Below are 27,143 nucleotides of genomic sequence, written 5' to 3'. Positions count from 1 at the left end.
TTGCTCTAAAAAGCAGAGATTACTGATTCAGTTTGGAAATCTCTACATGTGGAACTGAGAAATAATAAGAAACAGGAGGTTTTTCCTCATTCCAACTTTTATTTCATATAAATAATCCCTCTACATCAGATTTGTCAACTTTTCCATTTTTTCTCTCACCATAAAGAAGAAATAGCTAAGCCACAGTTGTATGAAAAATCACAACCCAGGCACCAAACAAAGTGCATTGAGCAAAGTGTTAATGAGCAGGAAAAAATACACTTAGAACAGGCACAAGCTGTCCAGTCCCATTCCCAGAGCCTGGATCAGACTCAGTCCTTCCTCAGCATCATTACCTGCAAAGTCACTTGCAAGAAAGGAGAAAAAGGAGGGAACGGAGGACCAGTGATGGTTTTCCTACCAGAATGGAGTCTAGGGCAGTAATGTCTTTTATCTCTTCAACACAATACTGGACCAGGGCAATGTAAAATTCCTGCCTGGCCACGTGTCCAACTGTTCCTGGGGTGTAACAGCTCTTGAGCTGAGACTGTGTGTTCCATGGACCATGAGGCAAGCTGGCTTCTGGGAAATGCTGGTAATGACTCAGTCTGACTGGACCAAGAGTCAGGTCAGAGACCTGATGTACAAAATAAAAATGAATTAAAGAAACTAAACAATTGCAAGCAGGTTTTTGAGCCAGTCAGATAAGGAAAATCAGCCTTTAACAGTGATGGAGAAGCTCCAGGACCTGGAGCAGTTTTACAATCTTCTATTTATCTGTTCTTTTATCTGTTGGATAAGTCCAAATAAACCCAGTCTGGGCTTTGGTGGGGTGGAGATGTTTCTACTGATAAAACAAAAATCTGCATGCTCTGTTTCTTGATAATACCTGGTGTGATGCCAGTGAAGCCTCCTGAATTTGGCACATGGAGGAAATTCCCAGGCTTGTGCTTCACGATAGGTGTCACGGGTCTAAGTCACATGGGAAAACAAATGTTTGTCTGTGCAAATATTAGTTTATTAAAGCAGCATAGAGTATTTCAGTCCACACGTGCTAACCTGATCTCCAGGGCAGTCTGCCAGCCTGGTCAGCCAACATCCTGCAGGACATTCCAGGCAGTCTCCACATATACCTGTCCCAGGGACACTCACTCTGGCATCAAATTTTAGAGCAGCCTTGAAGTGAGGGTGATGCCCACTCTGCCCTGTCATTCAGAAGTCAGAAATTATGTTGTGTTATTCCTTGTGCCTTCTCCTTAACTGGCAGCTGTACTCCAGCTGGGTTCTAGCTTCCTGTAACTGGAAAGCCAAGCAGCTAGAATTCCTGCATGTTTGTGCTTGTAAAGCTCCTCCAGATCTTCCATTTGAAAGGTATCTTTAAGGCCAGGTCAGAAGGTCTGCAGGGCAGCTTAGAGAGGATTCCTGCTCTCTTAATGAAACACAAGGCTATGAAAGGCACAACCAGGAAGGTGAAAATGTTGAATACAAAGTCTTGGACCTCCAGCTCCAGTTTGGCCTGGGTCCTGCTGCCAACTGCTTTGGGCAGTGTGGTGGGGGAGGAAGATGATTGTGCTGTCCCCCTCCTTGCCGTGCTGCAGGGATGTTTGGGAAGGGGGCATGGGGTTTGCTGGGTTATGCACAAACCTGGTCATCCAAGCAGCCACCTTCCTTGGCACAAAGCACTGTCCTGATGTGCTCCTCAGCCTCTAAAAGGGGAGGACAGCTGGAGGCTCTTCAAGGAGGAGGTGCTGGCTTGATCTGTGCTTGTCAGAAGCACTCCATCCATCCACCCATCCTGCTCATGCCCCTCAGACCCTGCCACTACCATACACCTCTGCCAACACTTCAACCACGTGCAAACCTCTAGTACAAGAGCTCTGAACACAACTTCTTCACCCAGCTACTGAACTACACCCTAACACCTCACCCCTCTGCTTTGCCAGTCACCTCTTCCTGCTGTTTCAGTTGCTGGCACAGCCCCTGGCACGTGCCTCCAGCCTTTGGGGAAAAAACAGCGTGTGTGCCCAGAAACCCAAGCCATAAGTTTAAAAAGAATTAGTCATTAAATAAAATAAAGTGCATCCAGTAGACATTTCCTTGGCTTGCCACGCAGCTGCAATATATGCCAAACAAATAGATAAGTGATGGTGTTTTCTCTGTAGGGTGGGAGTGTGTGCACCCTTCCCTGTCCTTTGACACACAGGTAGGGAAGGGGGTTGCCAGAACTGTGAGTGGGTGGTGATGGGGACCCCACGTGTTGTGAATGGTGCTGAAGGGCTCTGCACAGGTGCTGAAGGCTGATTTCATAGAAGGTAAAAGAGTGAGGACAAGCTTGTGCTCCTCTTCTCCTCCACTGCCTCCAGCATGTTATCCTGTGAAACAAGAGCAGAGACAGCCTCAGGATTATCAGTCTCCAGGGAACTGCTGAGCTGTAAATTAAAATGTCTGCTGAGTTCTACCCTGCCCTTGCTGCATGGCTGGGGCTGCTTGGGAAGCACCACTGGGGCATAACCCAGATACCTGCTGCCAAATCAGACAGGAGCAGTGGAAGCTGCAGCCCAGGGGACAAGCTGATTCTACCAGTCTGGATTAAATACTCTCAGTCCTCCTCTGGGATACATCAACTTTACTCTTTCCTTATATCTCAGGAACAACAATCCTGATGTGTTCTTGTGTGTGCTGGTTCAGCACCTGGAGCACCAAGAGAAGAGGCTGATTTCAGGTAGGGCTTTGTGATCCTTCCTGGTGAACGTGGCCTGGGTGTGCAGCACTTGTAAACCCCAAGGCAGAGGCTGAATCTGCTTTTCCTAATGAAAAACTATCCTGTGAGTGGAGCCTGCTGTCTTAGAGCTGCTTCCAGACCCAGACATGCTGATTTTAATTGGGAAAGGCAGACTTTTTATTCTTTTCTAGTTGCCAGATGCTTGGGTGCTGCTCAGAACTGCTGAGCTGGCATTTTCCTGCAGCCATGTTTAAATTCGTAGATCTGCCTTTTGCTGATGCAGATTTCAGCAACCAAACCTCCCAAGAAAGATCAGGGAGAGGGATATAAAAAAGAAGAGGTTAAATCATCCAAAGGCAGGAGAGGCCACCGGAAGCTTGGCTTGCATAAAAAAGAAACTTCTCAAGGAATCATCTAAAGGCACAGCCAGATATATTTAATAAGGAACTGCACTGAAATCAGACCCGAGGTGCTGACACAACTGATGCTGTGTACAGCTGAGATGAGATTGTTGCTGGAGACTTAATTCCTTCTCCTGTCTGTGTGCAGCAGTGAGGACTGGCTGTGTCCTGCTTCCAAGGGCTGCTCAGCACTGTGGCAGCACACTGGAATTTAATGGGACTGGGAAGGGCCAGAAGCAGACTGTCAGTCACACTTGGTGGTCCAGATATTGTAAAGTATGTGGTTTATGAGCCTGAGCTGACTCCAGCACGAGTTCTCCCTATTGTGGATCTATTTGATCACTGATGCTTTCAGAAGGCTCTGACTGTTTCAGTGCTGGGAGACAATTCCCTTTCCTGCTTTGGAGTATTATCCTTTCAATATAGACCCCTTCTTTCCATGCATGAGTGAGTCTTTACAGCCAAGACACTGGTGGGCTTTAAAGTCATTACTTCTCTTGGTAATTAGCCAGAGTGATTAGCCTTTCTCACATTCCCCACTGTATCCTCTTTCTCATACATAACTCCAGGTCCAGTGGGAGATAGAGCAGCTGTGGGCTGGCTCTGAGCTGGGGCTCAGGGCAGCAATGCCCCCATGTGCTGCCTGGGCTCTGCCAGCAGAGTGGGAATTCTGTGGTGGCAGAATTCTCTCTGTGTGTCAGTGTCACAGGAGAGGACTGTCACAGATCACTGCTGTCTGTCTCACACCTCCCAGCCTGGCTGTCACTGGGATGGCCTTCACAGCCAAGCCAAAGCAGGTCCTTGCGGGACCTACTGGTCAGGCCCCATGTGATGGAGGGATGTGCAGAACTCCCTGAAGCTGCAGCTGAACGTAGCTGATAAAGGTCTGGGATAGCAGGAACAACTGTGGGATATGAGAGCAGCTCCATTCCTGGTGTTTGGAATGGCAGCAGCTTGCCCATCAGAGCCTTGAGTTATGTTTAGACGTGTTAAGCCCCAGTAAGTGGTCCTCAGGATTCAGCCATGGTGAACTTCCAAGTGCTCTGGAAGCCACCTTTTCCTAATTTTCCCATATTTATTCCTGGGCTTCTCCAATACCTTGGTCCCTGCCCCAGCATTGTGTTCTGGCTCGGATGTTTCTTCCCCTTAGCTGGTGTTGACTACCCACATATCTACAGAGATCACAATTCCACTGCTTTCTGCCTTAATTTTCCTAGACTAAACAACATTCCCTCAATGGCCCTGGAGCCTTCCCTGTGTGTCCCTAGTGTCTTGCACCATTCTCACAGAATCCCTGTGTTTTCCTCCCATGTGGTGCCATCACTCCAGAGGTATGGAGACAAGTCCCACTCCCGTCTCTGCGTAAAGACTAAGCTCTCCACTTAGGTGGTACTCAGACGTGCTCTGGAATTTAAAATGCCCATGGCATGAGGATGGGCTCCAGAGGGTGGTGTGGGCTACAGAAAGGACCAGGGAAGCCAATGCTATTCAAGGCGAGCCCTTGACCCTGCCAATGCTAGGCCAACTCCCCAAACACACCAGCAGATGGTATCTTCCTGTCTCCTGAACCTCAAGGAAGCTGCTTGTTCTTCCGCAGCTCCACAACTGTTTTGGGAAGTGCTGCTTTCTGCTTGTGCTGTTTCCTGCACCAACCTTGGGCGCTGGTTTGCATCAGAGCCGACCTCTGCTGACCTCCTCCGTCCTGCAGCACTCGGGCCCTGCCTGCCCCACTCCTGTTTACGTCAGCCAGTGCTGCAAGGTCAGATCCCTGGAGCTGCTCTGGAAATCTACCCCCAGCTGCATTTTCTCTAAAGATGTTAAGATTAATTTTCTCAAGAGAATTCAGGGAAAAGCTTCTGTGGTTTTTGTGTATCGTTTACTTCTCTGGGACTTGTTGGACATTCTCCAGGGATTCCAGTCCTGCACTTCGAGTAAATATTTATTCCTTGTTATTTGAAGCGAAGGATGAAAGCCCCACCACACTCTCTGCACAGCATCTCCCACTGATTTGAAGGTGCTGGAGATTTTTAGTGCCATAAATAGACGTTGGGAGGGGGAGCTGTGAAACCCACGTGGTGGCTGCACAGGGCTGCAGTTGTGCAGGAAGGGATGTGAGATCTGCATTTAATGTGAGTGGGACACAGGCCCCACGAGCAGGGCAGGGGGCCAGCACGTCGTTATCACTGAGTACAGCTGTTTCCAGCTGTTACATATACCTGCTGAGCTCTGAAGTGGGCTCAGGGCCCTATTACCAAACCATGGGAATCTCCATCGCTGAGATGAAAATAGACTATTCTAATTAATTGTTTCCTCTTAGTTGGTGTCTAATTAAAGTTATCCTGAGTGAGCAAAGTAGTCATTAATTCCTCCATCCTCTAATTTGGTGGGAATTTTGGTAGATTGGAAAGGCGTGGCTGGACAGTAATCTCCCACTATGTCCATCCAGGTGTTTCATAACATTCTCCTAAATGCTGTTGGAATTAATTTCCCTCACTTGAAGGAATTTTAGTTCAAACATAGAACCAGCTCCTGCTGGTTCTTGATGTTTTGTCTTTTTGAAATCACTATGACGCTTGTACTTCTCCCTGCCTTTTATATGGATTGGATTATAGGGAAAGTCTTTGTTAGCAGCTTAGCCACTTCATCCCTAAGCTCATTTGTACCTCTGGGAGGAATACTGAGCAACACCAGGGGATGCATTGCTGTGTAGGGTCTGCAGAAAAGCTTCTGGAATCCAGGAAAAGCTCTTGGTGGGGGGATCTGCCTGCCTGGCTCTGAGCAGCTCATTGCCTCCAGTGCCTACTTATAGAACAGAGCTGCTGCCTCTGTGAAGGAGAGAGAAAGGAGTATCCTGAGAGCCACTCCCATGTTAGGGAAGCTGGATTGTGTTCTGGAAATGCTGATCTCTCTTTAGTGTGATGTTCTGTTCTGTGGGACACTGCTGGAAAAAACACACCTTGCAAAGAGCCCCTACCCTCTCTCTTTTCCCCCTCCTCCTCCTAATTTCTACCTTAACTTTGTGCTTGTCATCCTTTGTTCCTTTTCCTGGCTTTGCATTTGCCTTGATGGAAGAAAAATTGTTTGTTTGTGTAAAACCTGGAGCATTGCTCCATAACCGGCTCTGTTCTCCCTCCCTTCTGTTTGGTTCATGGGCCTTTGCACCAGGAATCATCTCACCCTGTGTATTTATACATTGCCCTGCACATCAGTGTTACCATCTGCAATTCCAAGTGTAGCACTCAAAGACCTTCTACTGGGAAGAAAATCCCACATACAATCAACCTTCTCCCAAGCTCTGCCCATGAGGTGGGCCCCTGTGGCTTTGCAAATGTTTTGGGGAAGGACCACACTGACCTTGAGTTGTGATCACCCCAGAGACAGAAATAAACTCATCCCACTGTGGGTATTCCTCCCATCCTTTCTAAGGTCATAGTTTCCCAGGAATAGATCAGTATGTGCCCTAACTAATGTGTGTCATCAACCAACCTCAGCAGCCCAGTTTTCTGTCTAATTTTTTTTTGTCTGACTTCGCATTCCTTCCCCACCCACTCCAGGACAGGCCTTTGCAATCCACAGATTTAATTACCTTAGAGATCCATAGCACTGCTAATGAACATTTCTAAACAGTTATCTGGTATGATGCCTTTGTACCACAGAAAATGGAGTTGTGGCCCTGTACTATGGCTGAGAGCATTAATGAGATGACTCACCTTATGTCTCAGGCAAGCCGGGGCAATCTGCTAGTTGTGAGTGTCCCCACTGTGCTTGTCCTTGCAGTCCTCAGGCTGGTCCCCTTCCCCAGACCGGGATTTTGCCGTGTCCTGCTCAGGCTCAACAGCCTTGTCAGAGCTGGCTTTCCCTGGGGGCGAAGGCTCGTGGTGTTCAGTGCCTTCAGCATCTTCACTTCCTTGCAGTTCAAGTGCCTCAAGAGCAGAGCTTTGGGTCACTTCTTCCCCTCTTTTGCTCACCAGCTGTCCTTGGTCTGCATCCAGTCTGTCTCCTGCTGCTGTGTCGAGCTTTCCTTCGTGGCTGTTGGAAGAGTTCTCAGAGCACTCCTGTTCTGAAGCTGGCTGCTTCTCCAAGCCAGCTCCATCCACATTCACTCCCACGGGCAGTGACAAGGTCTCCTCGCTGCCAGGCCTGGTGCCTTGCAGAGTGTTCTGAAGGCTGCTCTGTGAGGCAGTGCTGTCAGTGCTCTCCTCCTGGGAGTTGTCAGCAGTGCCAGGCTTCCCACTGGCATCTTCCCCAACACTTTCCTTGCTTGGCTTGGGCCCTGGCTCTGAGTCCCCAGCACTGGCCACAGATACCTCTGTGCTGCAGCCCCTCACTCCCCTCTGCTCCTCCTTCTGGCCATTCTGGGCAGGCTGGACCTTCCCACTTTGCAGCTGCTGTGAGGAGGAGGCCCCGTGATCCTGGAGGCTTGGCTGTTTCCCCTTTTCCTCCAGCTCAGCTGTGCAGTTCTCTTCCACCCCCTCGTCACCTCTGCTCTTCCGCCTGTCCATACCAAGGCTCCTCTGAGAAACAAAGGACATATTAAGTTCAGCTTATTAAAATACCAGTATATTGTATTTCTTGTCTGTGATAGTTCTGAAAACCTGAGGAAAATAGATGTAAAAGGATGTAGGTGGAGAAGTGTTCAGGGACCAGAATAGGTGAGGTGGTTGTGCTGACAGAGGGTCAGTGTAAGCAGTGCAGCTGCTGTCACACCAGGCCACGTGAGGAGTGTTAGTGGTGAATACAGTTACCCAAAAACAGAGGTCTCCCAGCTCTGGAATAGATTAGAGATTACAATTTTCCTGATAGTGCATGTGTTTAGAAAACTCAGCTGCCAGCCTGCAACTCAGGAACTCACCTGGCCATCAAAGTCATCCCTCACAAGAGACATGTCCTCGCCTTCTTTTGCATCCCATCTGTCAAGAAAAAGTAATCAGAATTTAGGCCTTGAAGTTCTTACAAAGCCAGTGTCCCTTGCCTGACACCCAGGCAGGGATTCTTTCCAGGGCCATGTATTCCTTGTCTGAGCCCCTTGTCCAGGCCTATCCAGAGACACTCACTTGAGACCACTAAATCTCAATGAACTGTTTGTAATTCTAATTGTAATGAACACATGAACTCCAATTGCCAGAACAGACAGTTGAGTCAGACTAAGAATACAGAGTTTGCTTGTGCTGATGCCTGCCACAGTCTGGTCCTGCTTGCCTAACAGTGCCCAAGTGTCCCAAGTCTCCACGACAGTAGACACAGAGGCAGATACTGAAGGCTAAAATTACTTTGAAGTAGCTTGGAAGTCAGAGTATTTACAAAGGCCTGCAGTGACAGGACAAGGGCCAATGGCTTCCCACTGACAGAGGGAAGTGCTAGGTGGGATATGCTTCCATGTGAGTGTGGTGAGGCTCTCAGGTTGCCTCGTCATAATGAGGCAGGGACTGAGATGTGGACGTACACACCATGGCAGTGCTGCCAGCTCCTCACCTTCTGGCTCTGCCTGTCAGTCTGTCCTTCCCCTTGGCTCGGCTGCTTACAGCAGGCACTGCTTTTGGACCAGGGTCGCTCACATTCACTCCATGATGTCCTCCACCTAGAAAACAGGTTGGAAATGCCATGCAAAAGCAGGCAGAAGCAGCTGATGGACCACAGAACAGGCCAACAGCCTTGTAATCTTGGACAGGATCTCTGAGGTGGGAAGCCTTTGAAGTTGTGTGCATACTGCATGTATATTTTCTAAAGTAATGAAGACAAATCAAGAATCCAGGGTGTTCCTTTTGTGTTTGTTTTTTTTTTAATTCTAAATTCCAATTCTAACTTTAAATCTTATTCCTTGGATAGAGTCTTACTTGTGGTGTTCTTGGAAAACTTCTCCCCTGCACACAGCTATGAGAGCAGCCATGTGGTGTGTTCCAAAAGGCTCTCAAGATCTGCAAGTGTCTGGAGAGAACACTCTCCCTGAGGGATATCAGAGGTGCTGGCGTTTAGTGGGGTGACATAACACAATCCTGTAGTTTACTCACCTCTCCCATCCACAGGAAAGGACCTGTGCTGGAATTTTCTTGCATTCCTTCCCCCTGCAAGGACACAACAAAGGATGCAACAAAGTGAGTGAGGGTCTGTAACGAACAGACAGCAAAAAGCCTCATGTTCAAATAGGGTGTCATGAGGGAAAGCTTTGTTTTTGTCAGTCCATCTCCTGAGAAACAGGAGTCAGGATGGACTTATGCTCGTAAAGAAGCCAGCATGTGCCATAGGGATCAGAGATGATGTGCTCTGGAACAGGACTGCCTCTTAAACGAGTGTGTGGGAAAGGAGGCAGGGCTGCGCCTCCACACTGTGTTGTTCCAGCTTACAGAAGCCACTGCTCTCCCTGGGAAGGTCCAAAGCTCTAGCACCCAGCTGCTCAAATCCCATCCCCCGAGCCCTCTGCCCAGCAGGGAGGGCTGAGCCCCCAGCTCAGAGGGGTTTGCCCAGGAAAGCAGAGCTTCACAGCTGACAGCCACAACAGCTGCTGTGGCACTGGGATGTGCACGATCAGCGTTCACTAGCGTCAGGACAGAGTCTAGGTGTCCCTTGCCAACCTTTCTTACTGCTGGGATTATCCAAGGCTGGCTCCCCATCCTTAACAAAGTCCTCTTCAAACCTGCAGGTTAAAAACAGGCATTGTCAGACCTGACCATTCTCCTCCAGTGTGCAAAGCATGGGCAGGAGCCCTTGGCACAATGCAAGCTCCAGCCTTTGGCCCTTCTGTACCTGCCCACAGGCAAACCTGTGCAGGTTTCTCAGCAGCAGCTGAAGCTGCATGGGCTAACTGAGGTTGTGAGGTAGTTCTACCCCAAAGAAGAACCTCTAAAACCTTTACATCAGTACCCATATGTATATATTAAATGTTATGAACCTCCTAGAGATGTAGGGTAGCCATACTACACTCAAATGCAGCTTCCCAAGCTTCCAAATATGATCTGAAGTAGCTTCAGGATTTATCATCTCAAATCAGACCATTTGGTTGTCTTCTTGTCCTGCTTGTTTTATATTATGGCTTTTCTCTTAAAAATGGATTTTTTGGAAAAACAGTGGGGCTTAAGGCTGTCTTGACATCAACACTCAGCACCCACTTAAGTCAATTTACCCCTAATTATTGGGGTCTCAAGCAACTGAAAATTGATGTGTTTGGTTCCATTCCTCAGCCAAAGGATTGTCCCACCTACCTGTCCTGTGCAAACTGTTCTATCACCAAACAGTGATAGAACAGTCCCTAGCTCAGCACCCTACCAGAAGCTTATCCTGCTACAGGTGCCAAGTCATCCTCCAAAGCTCTGTAGCTGGTGTGCCCCAGCTGAACCAGCACAGTCAGAGGCACAGTGATTCAGGCAGGGACATGTCCAGCCCCATTCCCAGCTGTCCCACATCGCTGTTCTCAGCATTTCCCTGTATGACACAGGTGGCCTTTTGAAGTGAACCCCTTGCCCTGCAGTGCCCGAGCAGGCTCAGTTTATGGGGTGGGGAGGACTTAGGCATGTTGGGCTCTCCTGTGCTTGAAAAGGACAAAGAAGTGGGGGCAGTTAGAGAACCTGTGGACTAGCAATGCAAGTTCGTCCATCCATGTTTCTGGAAGAGCACCTGTACCTTCCTGCCATTGGATTTGTTTGTGTGAAAATAGAGAGGATCCTCCAGATGCAGACTGCTCATTGGTTCATGCTCCCCTCCCTCCTACAGTCCATACCCTGGTTGGACCAAAGGCACGCAATCTTTGTCAGCACATGGTATCCCCTCTCAGGAGAGCTCATATCAGGAAGAAAACATGAGAATCACTGTGATACCAGATCCCACTTATTGGCATGGTCTGGGGAGGAAGAGGCAGCAGTGTGGATTTGGTCAGGCACATGACAGCATGGGATTGATAAGTATCTGCACAAGATCCCAGCACTGGCTTTAGGCCTGCTGCAGGCAAAGCCCCCTGGGACAGGGAAGGACCTACATGTGCTCCGACTTCTCCACATCCCAAGCCCGTCGCCACTCGCCCTTGGCGTTCCTGTGACGTGCCAGGCGCTCCAGGTCAATCTGGTCTCGCTCCCTCTTCCAGCGGATGTACTCCGAGCGCTCCCGGCCAGTCATGGGGAAACTCACATCTCCAGGGCTCTTCTGGACTGGCTTCCCACCATCCTAGGAGGGAAAAGAGCTTCTGGTTAATAAAACTGTCTGAAACAGCTGCATTCAGGGTATTTTGTACTGTCACCAACACAAATGCTCAGGAATATTTGAAAACAACTCGTGACAAGGTCAGCTCCTTTCTCTGAAGTGATGTATGCACACCAGGACTCTGCTTTACCCAAAGCCTAAATACACTGGGGCTTTTTGGCTCTACAGAAGGGAAAACTGAGGCAGGAACCTTTGCTAAGGTTTACTTATGGCATAGAGTCAGTTCCTGGAGTGCTTGCAACATCTGTCAACAGGGTTTGAATGATGAGTCCCCCAGCCTGAAGTCCTTTGCCTGTGAAGTCCTTCGCAGTGAGAAGGCAGGGAAGGAAGTCAGCCTTGTGTGACCACCAGGCATCCACAGGAGCCCACAGCCACAGAGCTCCGGCCAACCCTGTGCTCAAGAGCAGCATTCCCAGAGCAAAGGGGCTCTTTACCTTCACTGCTGTCAGGCTCCTGGTTTATCACTCCTCATGACAGACTGGTTAAGGGCTGACACTGCTCAAAAATTCCAAGCTTAATGGAAAGACAATTCAGAGCTGATGGAGCATGTGGGGGGGAAGTAGCCCAGCTGTCAGGTTAATGGATGAGGTGGAAGCAGGATCCGACAGGCTGTGGTGTGTTGTCAAGCAACAGTGTGTAGGGAATAGCTTAGTGCAGAGCTGAATCCTGGGGTGCTAATTACCAGCAGATAATTCATCACCTCATACACATGTCCTTCCATGCCAGCCACCCTCACACCTTCCCCAAAGAGGAATTAACTCCTCAGCCTTGCACTGCGGGTAAGCAAAGCAGCAGGAAGAAGGGACTGAAAGCCCTGTTACCAAGGTGACTCACCTGCGTGGGCTGGAGCTGGGGTGGCACCAATTGCTGCTCCATTCCTCAGCTGGCAGGAGCTGGGGACCTGACACCATGTCCCCAAGGAGGGAGAGAGGAGGGGGTCCTGCCAGAATGGACCCTGATGCATCCATAAAGCCAAAAGCAAGGGAAGGACTGAGGCTGATGCCTGTGCTCTCTTGTGGGGAGAGGCAGAAATGGTTGGGGGCCTATGGAGCAGGAGGAGTCGGTCCCTCTCCTCAATTACAGTGTAGCTGTGGTTAGCTGGACCACAGGCTATCATGCTCCCCCTTCCTGCTCTGGGGGGCTCAGCTGGAATTAGTGTCTTAGAGCCCATCTGTGTCCTCCTAATGAATCACACTGAGGTGGGGTTATTCTATTTGTGCTCCATTAATTAAAGCATCTGCAGGCTCGAGGGAGCCAGCATGTCTCCAGGCTTTGCATTAAACAGTCAGTGGGAAGGCCTGTGCTTTAATTTACCTCCATCCTACTCAGCTCCTGCTGAAGTGAGGAGCTGTAGCTAATACAGCCTGAGCTTTTCAATCCACAAGGAAATGGTTTTGGGAGAAGAAACAGCCAAAACTGTGCTGCCACAGGGGTGAGCATGTTACCCTTCCTAACATCCTTATGGCTGTGTGAAGAGCTTGAGCAGCCATGATAAGATGTGGAGGCAGGTCCCTGTCACCTTTCCAGTGCTGCTTGCTCCAGGTGTGTCAGCTGCTCAGCAAAGCTTCGTATGATGAGAGTGATGAACAGGGAGCCATGTCAGAGCACAATGCTGCTTCACAGAATTACAGGATGGTTTGGGTCTCAAGAGACCTCGAAGGTCACCCTCCTTTAGGATTATGGTGGAAAGGCACATTCTACTGGTTTCCTCTTCCAAGACAAGGGTGCCCACAAAGGGACCTGGGCCCCACTCACCTTCCGGCTGTGCTCACTTTCTGGGCCTCTGTCACTGTCTGATCTCCTCTTCTCTGCTGTTCTCCGCTCTTCTCCCTGCGAGAGAATGGACACAGGAATTATTTCAAGGATTAAGCAAGGATTCCTGGCAGGAGAATCAGGACCTGAACCTATGCTGACCAGGACATGTAAGAACTTCTCAGAAAAGATCAGCAAAAGAGGAAGGATTTTTTTCTGGAGCCCCAAATCAAACTGATGTAGAAAAAAAAGAAGTCAGAAAGCAAGGGGTGCATGAGAAAAGCATTCCCACAGGTCCCTGCTTCTCCCAGGCTGGAAGCAGAGTGGTGTCCTGCATGGTCCTGTCTCTTTCCAAGGCAGACCAAGTTTCAGGTACCTTTACAGATTTGGGCCATTTTAGAATTCCACTGTACAAGACCTGGATAGCTACAAACAGCAGCTATCTGGTGCTGCTACAACCCAGCATGGTCAAACTAGGAGTGATTTCAGCCCCTGGCAAACATGCCATCCTTCCACCACAGTCCATCCCTGCTCCCATCGGGTTTACCCATGCTGCCACCAGATTGGCAAGCTCTGCTCTGGTGTTGATATTCCCCAGCCTGGCAGGAGGTGACAATCAGCTTCTGTTTCTTAGTGAGCTACAGGCACCAAACACGGGCCAAGCCAGAGGTTCTCTGTCCTCCACGTGATGAATAATTGAGACAGAGCCATGTCAGAGGCCAGGGTGGGAATTGCAGTGAATCTTAACAAAACAGTCTGCAGGGCATAAAGATCTTTTAGGAAAGCCTTCCTGCCTGGTTGGACAGCTACAGGACTGGGGCTGTGGGGGGCTGAGCTTGTCCTGCTGCCATTTTGCAGTGCCAAGCAGAACTGAAACACAAAGAGGAACGTGGCAGCATGAACTGCCAGCTCAGCCCTTCCAGAAAGCAACAGCATGGTGAGGTCCAGCCCAGGCTGGAAACAGGACTTTTATTCTGTGCATTCACCAGACACAGCTTTAGTTTTACAGGGAAACTTGGGATATCACTCTCGATACCTGCAGCTCTGCCCAATCTCCTAAGGCAACTCATGCTGCTGCAGCTTGTTCTCATGTACCCCATAGAATCATGCAGGGAATGAGCTGGGGACACATTTTTGGGGGATTGCCCATACAGGCCAAGTCTGAGGCAGGTGGGAAATGTGGCCATACAGTTAATGGACTGTCATTGCACTTGGTGCATGACAGCTTCACTGCCTGACTCATAGCTCCAGTACAGATGGAGGTTTGTTCAAACAGATCCTTGGAAATAACAAGGAAAAATTTAGCTATATTGTCCTGGGATTTCTCTGCAGAGATTTGGGAAAAATGCAGAGGGGTCTGTGCTCAGAGAAGCTGCCCCTCACCATATCCTGCCTGTTGCAAAAGGGGATATGGTGAAAGATGACACTGGGGACTTATTTCAAAATGTTGCTGTGAAAACTTATATAACCAAAAAATGCTCCCTCTGGACTCAAAGTCACCTGCTCTGGCAGCCCTGTTTGAAGAACCCTGTAGTGAGAGATTGAATGACTCTCTGCAGTCCCAAACTGAGCATTTACTGAGAGATTAAACAGCAGAAATCTGGAAACTTTGCTCTCCCAGAGCCCTACATCCCAGTGGCTGTCCCATTTGGAAGGCTCGCTCATCAGTGCCCACCACAAACCTGGGTGGCACAGACACTGCACAATCCTTCATCCTTTTACACCCTCACTGCAAGCCAGCTGCCTTTTGCCTTAGTCTGCTTCTATTTTTGCTTCTCAGAGGGCACTGTGGAAAATGGAGAAGACCACAAAAATGTAGTTCTTTTGTACCAGGACAGCAGGTCTGAGCTGTGCAGAGAACATTCAGTTTGGCTCTTGCACTGGCTCAGGAGCAGAATTCCTGTTGTCCTGCTGCACCAGAACTGCTCCTCCTGTAACCACACACCCAGGCCAAGAGGGAGCAAAACATGTTTTTCTTTTCCTTCTTCCTCTCTGCCCCCAAAATTAAGAAAAATTACACGGACGTTATCATTCCTAGTGTAACTGTTCCTACAGAGCAGGAGGAGGACACAAAAGCCTGAAGCAGTCAGGGAAGATTTTTATTGTTTATCCTGAGGTTTCTGCCAAGATTTCTCAGTTTCTCAGTCCAGAATGGCCCAGGGTGGGGCCCAAGGTGGGGCAGAGCCTGCTCCAAAACAGCCCTGGGATCCCAAATGCCTTTTGCCACTGGGTCTTTCTGACTCCCTGGCATACCTGTTCCCAGCTAATGTCACTGTGCAGTGGTGACAGTACTAATGCCATTATCCAGCCAAGCACTGGTTTGTACTAGCAGTTCTCCAGAAGCTTTGACAGGCTTCCACATCTCTGGGCTGGTTCAACACTTTCTTTTTTTTAAAAATAAGGACTATCAGATAAGTTAAACAAACCTTTTGCTACCCACTTCTCCAGGCACGTGTCAGCACCACAACTGGCATTTCTTCTTGAAGAAATGAGGAGATTTTTTGTAGGAGCTTAAAGCCGTTTTTCTAGTGCTCAGATTTCCCACTGGGCAGGATTTTTGAAACTAGTACATGAGAGGATTTTTTTATAACTCTTTTGAAAAATCTGCCTCCTTAATTGTGCTGCCTGAAGGGAACTAAAGACTTTTCAGCCACCCTCTCTGCCTATTTTCCCCTCCCATCTGCAATGTAAAAGCAAGTGCTTCTCCTGCCACAGGTTTGGTTCCTCTCCTCTGCAAGCACCAAGTCCGACTCCTCTGTGTTAGTCCCTGAAAGCAGCTTTTGTGTCTCTTGATTACAGTCATTTCTGATACACCATCCTGGGAAACTCTGTTAATAAAAGGACAATTTAAAAGCCCTGAAGCTCTATCAACTGCCCATTTAAAAGATGATTTGTAACCTGTTAATTAACCATTGTGCTCTACTGGTCCTGGGCTGCTGGCTCCCAGCTCTAATGTACTAATGAGCCTGAAATACTGCCAAAGCATGGAGTGGCTTTTTCGGGCTAAAAATGAAGGATTGTCTCCAGCCCTACATGCAGGAGAGCCCTGAGGCAGGGTTAGGGGCAGCCAGGCAGAGATGGGTCCCAGATGTGGCACTTCCAAGCCAGCAGCAGCACTGGAGGTCATGAAGCTGCAGCAGTAGAGCGATGGACTCTGCAAAGAGACAGGATAATTTGGTTCCTTCAGCCCTGTGGGCTAACAGAGAGTGAAAGAATCTTTCTGCTTATGGCACTGGAGCTGTCTCAGAAAAGGAGATCATGAAAGCATCTTTTTTCCCTTGCATTTCCTCTTTGGTAGCTCCTGTCTCAGCTCTGCTGCAGTCTGGGACTGACAGTGTGGGGTTAGCCAGAAGCACCATGGGCAGCAAGAATGGGAGCAGTTTTCCTCTTTGGGGATTTTTTTTATTTGTTTTGTTTTGTTAGTTTGGGCTTTTTTTCTTTATTGAATTTCATCAAGAATAAAAATAGAGAAAATGTGTGGTAACGAGGACACCCATCAAATACTTTAATTGGATACATTTGACACATGCACAGAGGAGGAAGCAAATTTGACAGTGGCCAGGCTACTAGAGGGGTAGTGATGGATGTGATTCTTTCTCCTAGGCCTTTGTGGGAACCCCAGAAGAGCAGGGAACCAGCTGGGGCACAAGGTAAAAAGGCCCAAAGGATGAACCATGCTGGGATTAATGAGACTGAAAGTTAATCCTTGAATCAGGGGTCCCAGCTCAGGTCCTAATACACAGCTAGCCAGCCAACACCACTGACACCCCACAGGCTCTCCAGCAGCTGATTGGTATTGGGATGAAAATGAAGTTTCTCTTTTAACAACTGATTAAAGGATAGAAAAGAAAAAGTGGCAAGAAAATGGTGGTTTCCATGGCAGAAGATTAGCAGGAGTGTACCACTGGAACATGTGCTGCTCAACATGCTCATAAATGGTCTGGAAAAGGAGCTGAAGAGAGGGATGACAGTTTGCTGATGATACTAAATCATCCAGGGCAAAGAATGTAATTTGCCCGGAAAGAGCTGCGAAAGATCTCTTGACATTGAATGCCTGCATCATAAAATTACAGCTGAAATTCAATATCAGTAATACAAAATAACTCACACAGAGAAAAATGTCCCTTCTTGTATACACACACAGAGTAATGAGTCCTGAGCTATGATTAACAGTCAGGAATGAAATTTTGGTGTTACTGTGACTAGTTCTCTGAAAATGTTAGCTCAATTATTTAGGAAAAAAAAAAAGCAAAGAAAATGCAAACTTGTTGGGAGAAGAATAGAGAACAAACCAGAACATTGTTATGTCACTGAGTACATCCTGGAGAGCCCGCAGCTGGAATACCATGTGCAGTTCTGGTCTGCTTGTACTGAAAGAATATGGTAAAAATAACAAAGGCACAAATGGGGACAATGAGAATGATCAGAAATAAAGAACAGTCCTCAGCAGATAAGTGTAAATAGGAGCAATCTCTTAAGTTACTTGAGCTAGCTGAAAGGAGACATGAAACAGGTCAATAAAATCATTTGTACTTTGGGAAGTGACCTGGGAATGATCTATTCACTACTTCCCCTGATGCAGGAACAGCAAATGGAGCTGTCAGGGAACAAGGCTGAACAAATCTAGGATTTTAAGCTTCCATGATTCTATGGCTTTAGCTAGTGCAGCCTTAGGCCCACCCTCATATGCTCTGAATCCAGATGATTTGAGACCAGTATGAGCAAGGCATTGCCAAAACCACATATATAGATGCTCAGCCTCAAATTTCATATTCCATAATAAAACCAGATAAGAGATGACCTTCCAGGGCAGTCCATACACTTAAGAGAGCACAGGATCTAAAGCCAACATCCAGGCACTCCTCCTGCTGCTCTCTCCTAGTACAGCCCCAACCCTGATGACCTCAGAGACAAGTGTTTAAACAGGCCCAGCAGAGAGCAGAAGATGACACTTGCCTGGCACATTACAGAAGTACATTTGACAAGCTTAAGGGCAGAAACAGCACAGTCAGGTCAAGCCCATTACATCCAGGAATGTTGGTGATGCCCAGACTGAAGCAGTGATGTCTGTCATGGGGAATTCTGGGGTTATCAGTGGCTCATTTGCCTGCTCTGGGGTTACCAGTGGCTCATTTGCCTGCTCATAATCAGGCAGCTCATTTGAGGTTTATGGCATTCAAAACACTACTTGGCAGCCATAAGAAAGGAACACCTGAGCTTCTGGAGCCTAGGTAAGCCCTGGGGAGAAGCTGAAGATGAGCATGGGTAGTAGCAGCAAATGGTTGGCACTATTCCAGAGAGGGGCTGCAGATGTCTCCCAGCATTCCTGGGTGTGTTTGGTAGCTATACCAAGTGTTGTTTTCCTACACAGTCTTTGCTGACCCTTTTGCTGCAGGCATTCTTTCTTATCTGTGAAAGCTTCCAAAGAGGAAAATAGCACATGCCTCTGTGTGTGTAAAGAGAAAGGTATTTGTAAAGAAGTATTTGAAATATGTTTCAAAGATTAACAAAGTTCACTCAGCAGGTGATGGCCAGGCACAGCAGGATGTGGTTCAGAGGCAGATATAGCCCAGCTCTGTTAACGTTTAAGTCGTGCAGTGAGTCAGGAGGACACTGCTCCTGTCCCAGTCTGCTGTGTGGCTTCAAAGAAAAGTTGGTAAAAGACAAGGTGTCATTCATGCCCTATATCTGGCAGTGCTTTCATCAGTCCTTCCAAAGCAGCATCTGTTTATGAACTCAGTGTGTTTAGGAGGCTTCTAGCTTTAGCTAGGATCACAGGGGAGGGAAAAGACCGTGGCTTTCTTCTTTCACAGGGATGGAAGGCAGAGATACGGAGAGAAGCTGCACTATTAACACATAGTGTCTCCCAACATCCTGTGGCTAGGCTCTCCTCATGCCAGCAGAAGTGGATGCCATGGATAGGTGACAGGCCAGTCACGAGCACTGTACTTACCTTTTCCTTGTTGTCCATGGTGATGGCAATCTGCATCCTCCTTCCCCGTCGGAAAGCCACCAAATGGTCCATCTCCTCCTCGCTCAGGTCCGGCACTCGGCCTGGGCCAGGGAAGCTCTCGGCGCGTTTCTCGCTGACGATTCTCTTGCCCTGGAAGGCACAGGCTGAGTTAAGGACACCTCCATTAGCTCTCTAGGAGAGTGGCCATCCCAAACTGCAAAGGATTTTGGGCTGGCAGAACAGAAAATGAGCCAAACAGTCAGTCCTATTGGCTTATAAAGCTGCCACCCCACTTTAAGGGATCTGTGATACTACAGAGGTATGTTTAGCTGAGCACAACATCAGCAGGGTGGATTTACCCTGCTCGGATAATCTGCAGCATGAAACTGAAGGATGGTTTTATTTTAAGCATGCGTCTGTCTTAGAAACAAAGGTGAGGTTGTCCCCTCCCCATACAACATGTCCCACTAAAATGTGAGGCTACCTTAGAGCATAAGCCTAGAAGGTGGAAAAGGAGAACAGTGGGGATCCTTCCCTTTAACCTCTTCCACATAGCAGTTACTCCCCTGAAGTGTATTAGCACTTGATAATTCATCATTTCATAGTCATTGTATCTCTGGAATTATTTATTCAGCAGTGGAATACTTAAGAAATGTGATATATAAGCTCCTTGAGCAAGGGCAGTTTACCCCTCTAAGATACTATTTACAACTGTCTGTATTAGTGTCATTACTTCACTACATGGATTTACATCTGTTTCTTATTTTGTTAATGATCTTTGTTGCTGGCTGATGTCCTGCCAGTGCCCTCAGCCATCAATTCCACAAAATGAGCACATCTTTTGTACAAAAGGATACTCATACTTTTTTTTTTTTTCATTTAAAAGTATCATCTTTCAGGCCAGTCATGAGCCTTTTTATTTTTGCCTTACAAGGAAATGAGAGACTTAATAAATCATTATCTCTGATCTTTTTATTTTCTCTTCATCCATATGAAGTCTGCTCAACTTCACCAGGGATGAAGAAACCTCAGCAGCTTCCCTCTCTAAAGGATGGTGCATTTTACTCTGTTTTCCACCCTGGGCTTTCACATTTACTGCAGTCTTGCTTTAAAAGGTACTCAAAATCTCCAAGGAAACTTTAGTGAAACTTGGGAACTCTTTGTTGCTATGAAATTGTTTTTAAACAAAAAAAAAATAAAAAGCAAACCCTGATTTGTAGGGAAGACATGCAATCAGGGCCTTTGCCATGACATGTGATACCAAGAAGCCTCACATTAACCTCATTTTCCCTCGGCTCTGCCAGGAGTGCAGATGTTAGCGAGGAGAGAGCCTTGCTGTTCACAGCCTCCATCAGCATGACCTTTTTTACAGCTTCTCAGTCATCGGGCTTCCTAGCACATGATGAATGTTTTAGGAGACACTGGAGTATTTTCAGCAGCAGAACTTCAGTCTCTTGTTTATTCATCTTTCACATTTGTGTGATTTTGCTGTTTCAGCAGAGATAGTTCTTGAGTCAGCCTGATGCAGGGGAGAGGAGTGGTCTGGCTCTGCCTGTCCTGTCAGCCCCAGATGAACAGACATGATGGGAACCTTGTTACATATTCCCTTGGGGATTTCTAGCTCTGCTTTTGGGTTCAGTATTTCCAGGCTGTACTGCTGAGGTTAGAGCCTGAACTGGAGACTGACCTGGCTCTGCCCTACCCAGAGCACTGGTACAAGGTGTTTGGCATCCTACTTAACATAATTTTTTTATTAAAAAAGTAAGCTCAGAGATGGTTTAGAAGGCAACAACAAGCTATTAATCCACAAGTTGTACATCAAGCATTTATTCATCTTAAGTCAACAGCTGTTCCCTAGAGCTCTGAAGTGTTTAGGTGTTAATGGCTCATCCTTCAGACATGTAACAGGGTCACAGATACCTCTTGCCAGGGAGGTCTGGCACTGGGAGGATATTTGAAGGTGACTTCATCACTTGCTGTCTGAGAAAGTCCCTTGTGAAACCCAACACAAAGAGACTTGTGCCCAAACACCTCAAGCACAACAGAAGCCTCAAAGAACATCACTGGATTACAGGGAGGTGACACTATCCCTGGGCTACTGGATGTTAAAAGGCACAGTGTGAAGGCTGGTGCTGGCAAAGCCTTTAAACCCTGCATTTATTGAGCAGATGGCAAGGAAGACTCAGAGGAAATACAGGAAACAGCTATTTAACAGAGATGTGGCAGCTAGACACCTCCAGGCTGGGAGACCACCAGATTTTCTGTGTAATACCCTTTGCCTTCCCTCCCTTTACCACTCCTTCCCTTCTTTCTTCCCTCCCTCCCTCCCTCCCTCCCCATTTTGCTTCTGGCTAAGCTGCCTTGCCTGAAGGCACAATCTGCTCAATGTATCTGCTGACATGTGTCTTCTTTCCTTGTTTCCTATTTTAACAGTCTGGGTGACTTCCCAGCCTGCTTGTCCCATGTTGGGAAATCCTGGTCCTTGATGCCCCAGCTCCCAGAGAGAGATGTCATATGAGGAGAGCACCCATGCAGAGCCAACAGGGACAGAGAGCAGGTTTACAGCCACAGCGCCTGGCAGAGCCAACTCCTCCCCTCCACAGGGCTTGTCCTGGGTCATTCCCTGCCTGACAGAGATCTGGGACTCTGGCACCAGCTCTTTAGCTTAGTCAGAACTACACCACTCCCCATACAGAGTCACTGTAAGGTGAGATGTGTCCATCTCATGTCTGAGGCATGCCCCAGATTGCAGAGGCAGTGTTAAAAATACTCATCCAAGGTGTGCCAGGAAAAAGAACAGGGGAACAAAGGAAACCCCTGGACTTCTTTCCAGTTTGTGAAATTCTCCAGCTGGCTTGCCTTTGGGGCATCTTGCTTGACTGTGATTAATTGTAGGTTATTGATGGTTGGATGTGAGTGGTTTTCTAAACAGCTGAGGAGCTCTGGTGCTGGGACCTTGCAGTGGTCACAGGAAGGTTGGTGGTGCCTCATTCAGTCACACCAGTGTCACCAAGCAAGCCCCTCTTTCCAGGCACAGCAACACAGTTTAACACCAGAGTGGCCCAGGAGGGCAATAAGGTAACTAATCCCTCTGAAAGGGAACTGGTTCCACCTGGCTGGGTGGAGGGTGTTGCTGAGGAGATTAGCAAGGCCTGAGAGCTGATTCCTGGGAATCAGATATAGAGAGGGAAGCATGTGGTAGCTCTGAGGTTGTGCTGAAGAACTGTGAAATGAGAGGAAACAAACAGTAAGGGAACTATTCCCTTTGGATGTGGCATGCTGGACAGAAAGCTCAAATGAGAGGCAGAACAGAAGCCCCTTTGTAAGTCAAGAGGCTGCAGTGTAAGAGCAATCCTCTTCCCTACTCACCTTTGCTTTGTTGTCCATGGTAACAGCCAGCTGCATCCTCTTCCCCATCCTGAATGTGAACATATGATCTGCTTCCTCCTCCTCCTCCTCTTCCTCACTGCCAATGCCAAACCCAGGGCTTGTAGGACAGGGGCTTCCCCATTTCTCACTCACCACCCTTTTGTCCTGGAAAATGAACCACTTCCATTAGCAAATCCAGACCCTTGACTGAGGGATGTGATTCCCTTCCCCAAACACACCTGCACACAAGCGGAAAGGCAGCTACAGAACAGCCCTTGCCCCCAGGAAGTTCTCTGTGCCCAGCACACTGCTGTGACATTCCTGGGGAACAAGGGGCTTGTTGTCTGCTCAGTAGCAAAACCCACAAAGACAGCAGGGCTGAAAAATCCTTTGCACTTACAAATCTGACATTTCAGACTAAAATGCCAGAGTTATGGGAAAGAAATGCCATCCTCATCTCTTTCTGCAGCACACTGAGTTAGCTTGGGAAAGCCTAAGTCCTGCTGAAGGTGGCCTTGGAAGCCAAGTGGATGGCTGAGGGTGGTGCTCACCATCGAGAGGGCTGGGCTATCTTGTCCATAGTGTTCAGTCTGGGTAATTGCATCTTTCAGGTCCTGTATGAGAGAAAAATGTGTGCAGCAGCGCACCCCGAGAGAGGCGAGGGCCGTGGCCAGGGTGGGACAGGAGCAATGCACTGGCCTGGATCCAACAACCCAGAGTGCTGAAAGCAGGGTAGGCTGGCTCAGCAGGCTCTGCATGAGCTCTGGCAGAGTTCACCAAGGGGTTAAGGCAGGACTGGCTTCCCAAGCCCCACACTGCCAGGATGGGTGGACAGAGCTTATCAGATTTGGTCCAGTTAGGAAGGAAACTTGGGACTCACAGCCTCTGGCCCAGGGCCACTTGCTTTGCTCACTCCCCAAGCCTAAGGAGACCATAAGTCTTCCCAGCCTATGGCATTCTCAGAGGCACTCCTGATGCCTCCAGTGACACACACACATACACCTGATATACTCTGCCTACATACCTGCAGTGATACTGACACCTGGGACCTGTCCAGGGCCAAGTGTGCCTGTCCACACACCCAGCCATCTGCCAGTTATGTCTTTGTGCATGGGGAGAGGTGCCTGGGCATGGCTGGAAATGTGTGTGCAGCACCTCACATCACTCTGATCACACATCTTTGCAGAATTTACCCACACTTTTTAGTGCTTAGGATGTATTTCCTGTGCCTCAAAGAACTTTGTTGTGGATGGCCTCTCAGAAATGCCACTTTGCAGCAGCAAGACTGGAGTGAGAGCTGGCCTGTGGTGAAGGAGAGGCACCACTTACGTTGTGAGCTTTGGTGATGGTAATAGTGAGTCCATCCTGCTTGGGCCTCCTGGAGGTAACAGCCATTCCCTCCTGTTCTGCTCGCTTTTTGTCCTCTTCTATTTCCTGAAACACAGATACCCCTTATCACCAGCCTGTATCTGGATGCTGTTCATTTTCCTGTTTAATTCTGCTAAACAGACCCACCTCTAAGAGGGAGTGGACCAACTTGTGTCCCAGTTATGGGATGCAGACAGAGGAAAGTGGCAGTGGGCGAGGAGATGCTGCAGCAGTGCAGCAAGTGTCAGTGTCTGTTCTCCAAAGCAACTCATGACTTGTAGTTAAAGGCTAAGGTAAAGCCTAAGCTAAAGGCAGAGCTCTGCCCACCTGCTCCAAGTGTTTCCAATATAAACATGGTATCTGTGTAACATAGTCATTCTGACTGTGCTGACAATCTTCTTTACACTGAGAGCTGGGGAAGGTAAGGACCTGCAGACTCACCTGGTACCTTCGTATCAGCGCTTCGTTTTTTTTCCGCAAAGCCAAGATTTTCTTATCAAGTTCAACATCTTTCTGCTCTTTCTTCCTTAACACAGCATCATCCACAGCAGCATCCTGGAAATACAAGGAGCAAAGCTCTTCTCAGTCATCTTACCAACAGGATGAAGCCTGCTCCTTCTGTCTGGACAGGGTGGAAATGAAAGAGTCTTTCCCATCACTTCTCCCTAAGTTTTTTCCTGACAGAATTCACCTTTCCTTTTCTTACAATTTTTGTTCAGCAATGAGGTAGCTTGAGCAAAGCACTGCTGCCCTGCTTTGATGGCTGTCAGTGGGCTCCAGAGTTAACTCCCTGCTTATCTGCATGCAGTACACGACCCTCACTTTCGCATGTTCTGGGGCATGGAGGAGGTGTGCTGGGTGTCAGACATCAGTGAGGGAAAGGCAGCAGCACCTGCTCATGACACAGACCGCAGCTCCTGCGCCAGCCCATCTCCACTGGCGTCCCCTGTGAGGGGTATCTGATCTAACAACCCCTGCCAAGGGCTGTTCTGCCAGGACACAGGGACACAGGCACACATCTGTGTCCTAGTGGGACAACAAGAACACTTAAACTGCCTCCACACATTCTTCTGCTGGACAATAAGATTTTGTCAAGATCTGTGGGAAACAAATGGCTTTTCCATTGCCATTCATCATCGGGTATGCGACAGGTGAGCAGATTGCTTTTGTGGGTGGATACAGTTCCATGGGCATTTTGCAAGGCTGATTAAAGCCAAATTCAGTGTTTACCTGAACAGTAGCTGTTCTGGGAGCGCTAAATTGGCAGGTTCACTGTTTACCAAGCTCTGGGGTGTTGGCTGCTGAGGGTGGGATCAAAGTGGTGCATGCCCTCAAACACACCCCTTTCATCTTCAGATTCTTTTGAAGGAGAACTGGCAGAGCTGCCGGCTTGAGAAAAATTTTAAAATTCCTGCAGAGGTTGTATTTGCGCTCTTCTCTTTCCAAAGCAAAAAAAATGGAAAAGGCCTGTCAGGCTATTCTGCCTCTGCCCATTTGTCAGCATTTTGTCTACGCTGCAAGACGGCTGGTACCGGGGGGGAGGGGGTCCTTCCATTTCCAGCTGGAAACAAGTCACTGGAAGGAAAGTTTGCTGGTGTTCAGCACTTCTCCTCCCTTTTATTAACGAAGCCATTACGGTGTTTCTCTCTGCACAACCTGTTTCAGCAAATGCTAGGAGCTGTGGGCGGGAGGGGTCACTCACCCGCACAGCCGGGCCCCGCAGCCGAAGAGCTGGGCAGCGTGTGGAGCCCACGCTCAGCTCCCAGGGGCTCACCCATTGTAGACTTCAGCCCAGTCAGCGTTTGCTCGTCAGCTGCCGCGCCGAGCCAGCCGATAACAGGGGGCCGTGCCCTCTCCTCCGTTTCTGGAACGAACCCGCTGCCCCAGCCCGTGCTGGAGCTGATGCTCAGGATGGAAAGTGGCTCCATCGTGCCCTCCCCAGAGTAAAGCTCTTCCGGGGAGCCAAGGTGCCCGTATGTCACCGCGACAGAGAGTTATAAATGGCTTTGGCAGAGCAAACGTGCGATGGCTTTGAATCAGCAATCAGCTGAACCCAAAGCCTCCCCAGGAGCAGGGCATAGCCACGGAACGAGAGGCCTCATTCTATTGCAAATTAAAATGTCACAAAAGGAGAAAACGGAAAGCTATCGTCTTCAGGCTTCAGTTAAATGACGACATCCCGTTGTGTCACAGCCCCTCTCCTAAGTGGCACATACACTAGCTACGCAGCTCCTTGGGGGCTGGAGGGACACCTCACTCCAGACTGTCTCTGCGTGCAGTGTTTTCCTACACACTTCTACAATCGCCTGCTTCTACAGCGAGACCTCGGAGACAGCAGGGTTGGGAAAGTGTGAATGGCAGGAGGTGGGGGGAGGGAAAGGGGACAGGAGCGGCCCGTACTGACGTTTTTCTTCGTAAGCAAATGTATCCGCTCTTTTTAAGAAATATCCTCTTCCTTGACAGCTGCAGCTGAAGCTCTCACCAGCACAGGCACCATCCAGCACTGCCTGCGTTTCTGTTTGTTATCTGCCTCCCGGGAGGCACCTTGTCCTGAGCCAGCCACCACAACCTGCCCCGGCGAGGGATGTAAACCCCGGCACCCAAAATGCGCTCCCCCCAGCACCCCTCCCACGGTGCGGTACAGCTTGTCTGCTCCCCGTGCCTGCTGGCAGCCAGGCGAGGCAAGAAAACAAAACAACAGCTGCCAAAAGGCCACCCTGAAGGAAGCGAGTGCAAGTCCTTGCGTGGCCTTTTGGGGTGAGGGACCCCAGCGCCCCCGCCCCTCCCAGGCCCCGCGCAGGCAGCACTCACAGCTCGGTGCATGTTGGACATCGGCGGCGGAGCCCGGCGGATTCCAGAGCAGAGCTAAAAGAGGAGAGCCATCAGACGGCCTTTCTCAGCACTGGTTGCACAGCATACAAGATCATGTTTTGATTACAAAAGCCTCGTCTGGGCTCCCAGCCAAGAGCACTGACTGCCTAATATACCAAGCACAGACAGGGTTTGGAGTGCCTGTGTCCTCCTCTCCAATCTCACTCTCTTTTTAAAAGAAACACTCCCCCTTTTCCCCCCCTCCTGACTCCTTTTAACTTCCTGATGCCACAAACCCTCGTTCAAAGTGGGAAAAGCCGGGTGAACAATGACGGATGGATCAGGCAAACAGCTTGGCTTCGCTGCGTGGCCATTCACAGGGTCGTGTTGTTTGTTATGCATGGCTGGCTCCACGCCTGGCGGGGCCGGGAAATATCTGGGGTGCTGGATGTCTTGTGAGTGTGAGTGCGTGCACGAGCCTGCATGGGAAAACATGGGTCAGATTTGCCTTTTTCTGTTTAATTTCAGTATTCTCTGGGAATGATTTCCCCACTGTTAAAGTGGGCCTTTCTTTCAGGAAGGAACTGAAGAGTGCTGTGGG

The 27,143-nt window shown here is 48.8% G+C and overlaps 1 protein-coding gene across 2 annotated transcripts; it reads right to left on the bottom strand.

Annotated features, from left to right (window-relative positions):
- Positions 1-79: 79 nt before the first annotated feature.
- On the bottom strand, positions 80-26,876 carry CCDC9B (coiled-coil domain containing 9B). Of its 2 annotated transcripts, XM_039706548.1 has the most exons (14): positions 26,543-26,563; positions 24,173-24,286; positions 23,693-23,797; positions 22,915-22,977; positions 22,364-22,528; positions 18,995-19,144; positions 13,045-13,119; positions 11,069-11,253; positions 9,672-9,733; positions 9,111-9,164; positions 8,575-8,680; positions 7,955-8,012; positions 6,813-7,616; positions 80-2,351 (listed from the first exon to the last, which is right to left on the bottom strand). In XM_039706548.1, the coding sequence occupies exons 1-13, from the start codon at positions 26,561-26,563 to the stop codon at positions 6,843-6,845; spliced, it is 1,932 nt and encodes a 643-aa protein (XP_039562482.1). In that variant the 3' UTR covers positions 80-2,351; positions 6,813-6,842. The 2 variants fall into 2 exon arrangements, with proteins under 2 accessions (XP_039562482.1, XP_039562483.1); XM_039706549.1 differs by lacking the exon at positions 22,915-22,977 and having other exon boundaries at positions 26,543-26,876.
- Between the last annotated feature and the right edge of the window lie 267 nt (positions 26,877-27,143).

Source organism: Passer montanus, unplaced genomic scaffold, assembly GCF_014805655.1.
Source record: "Passer montanus isolate IOZ18808 unplaced genomic scaffold, ASM1480565v1 scaffold194, whole genome shotgun sequence".
NCBI lineage: Eukaryota > Metazoa > Chordata > Aves > Passeriformes > Passeridae > Passer > Passer montanus.
This window is presented reverse-complemented; position numbering and strand designations above follow the sequence as displayed.

Excerpts from the sequence above, each read along its gene's own strand:
- CCDC9B (XM_039706548.1), bottom strand. The coding sequence starts at position 26,563 with ATGTCCAACATGCACCGAGCT. Across the intron at positions 23,798-24,172 it reads CGCTGATACGAAGGTACCAG|GAAATAGAAGAGGACAAAAA; the intron begins GTGAGTCTGCAG and ends TCTGTGTTTCAG. Across the intron at positions 19,145-22,363 it reads CCATGGACAACAAAGCAAAG|GGCAAGAGAATCGTCAGCGA; the intron begins GTGAGTAGGGAA and ends TGTGCCTTCCAG.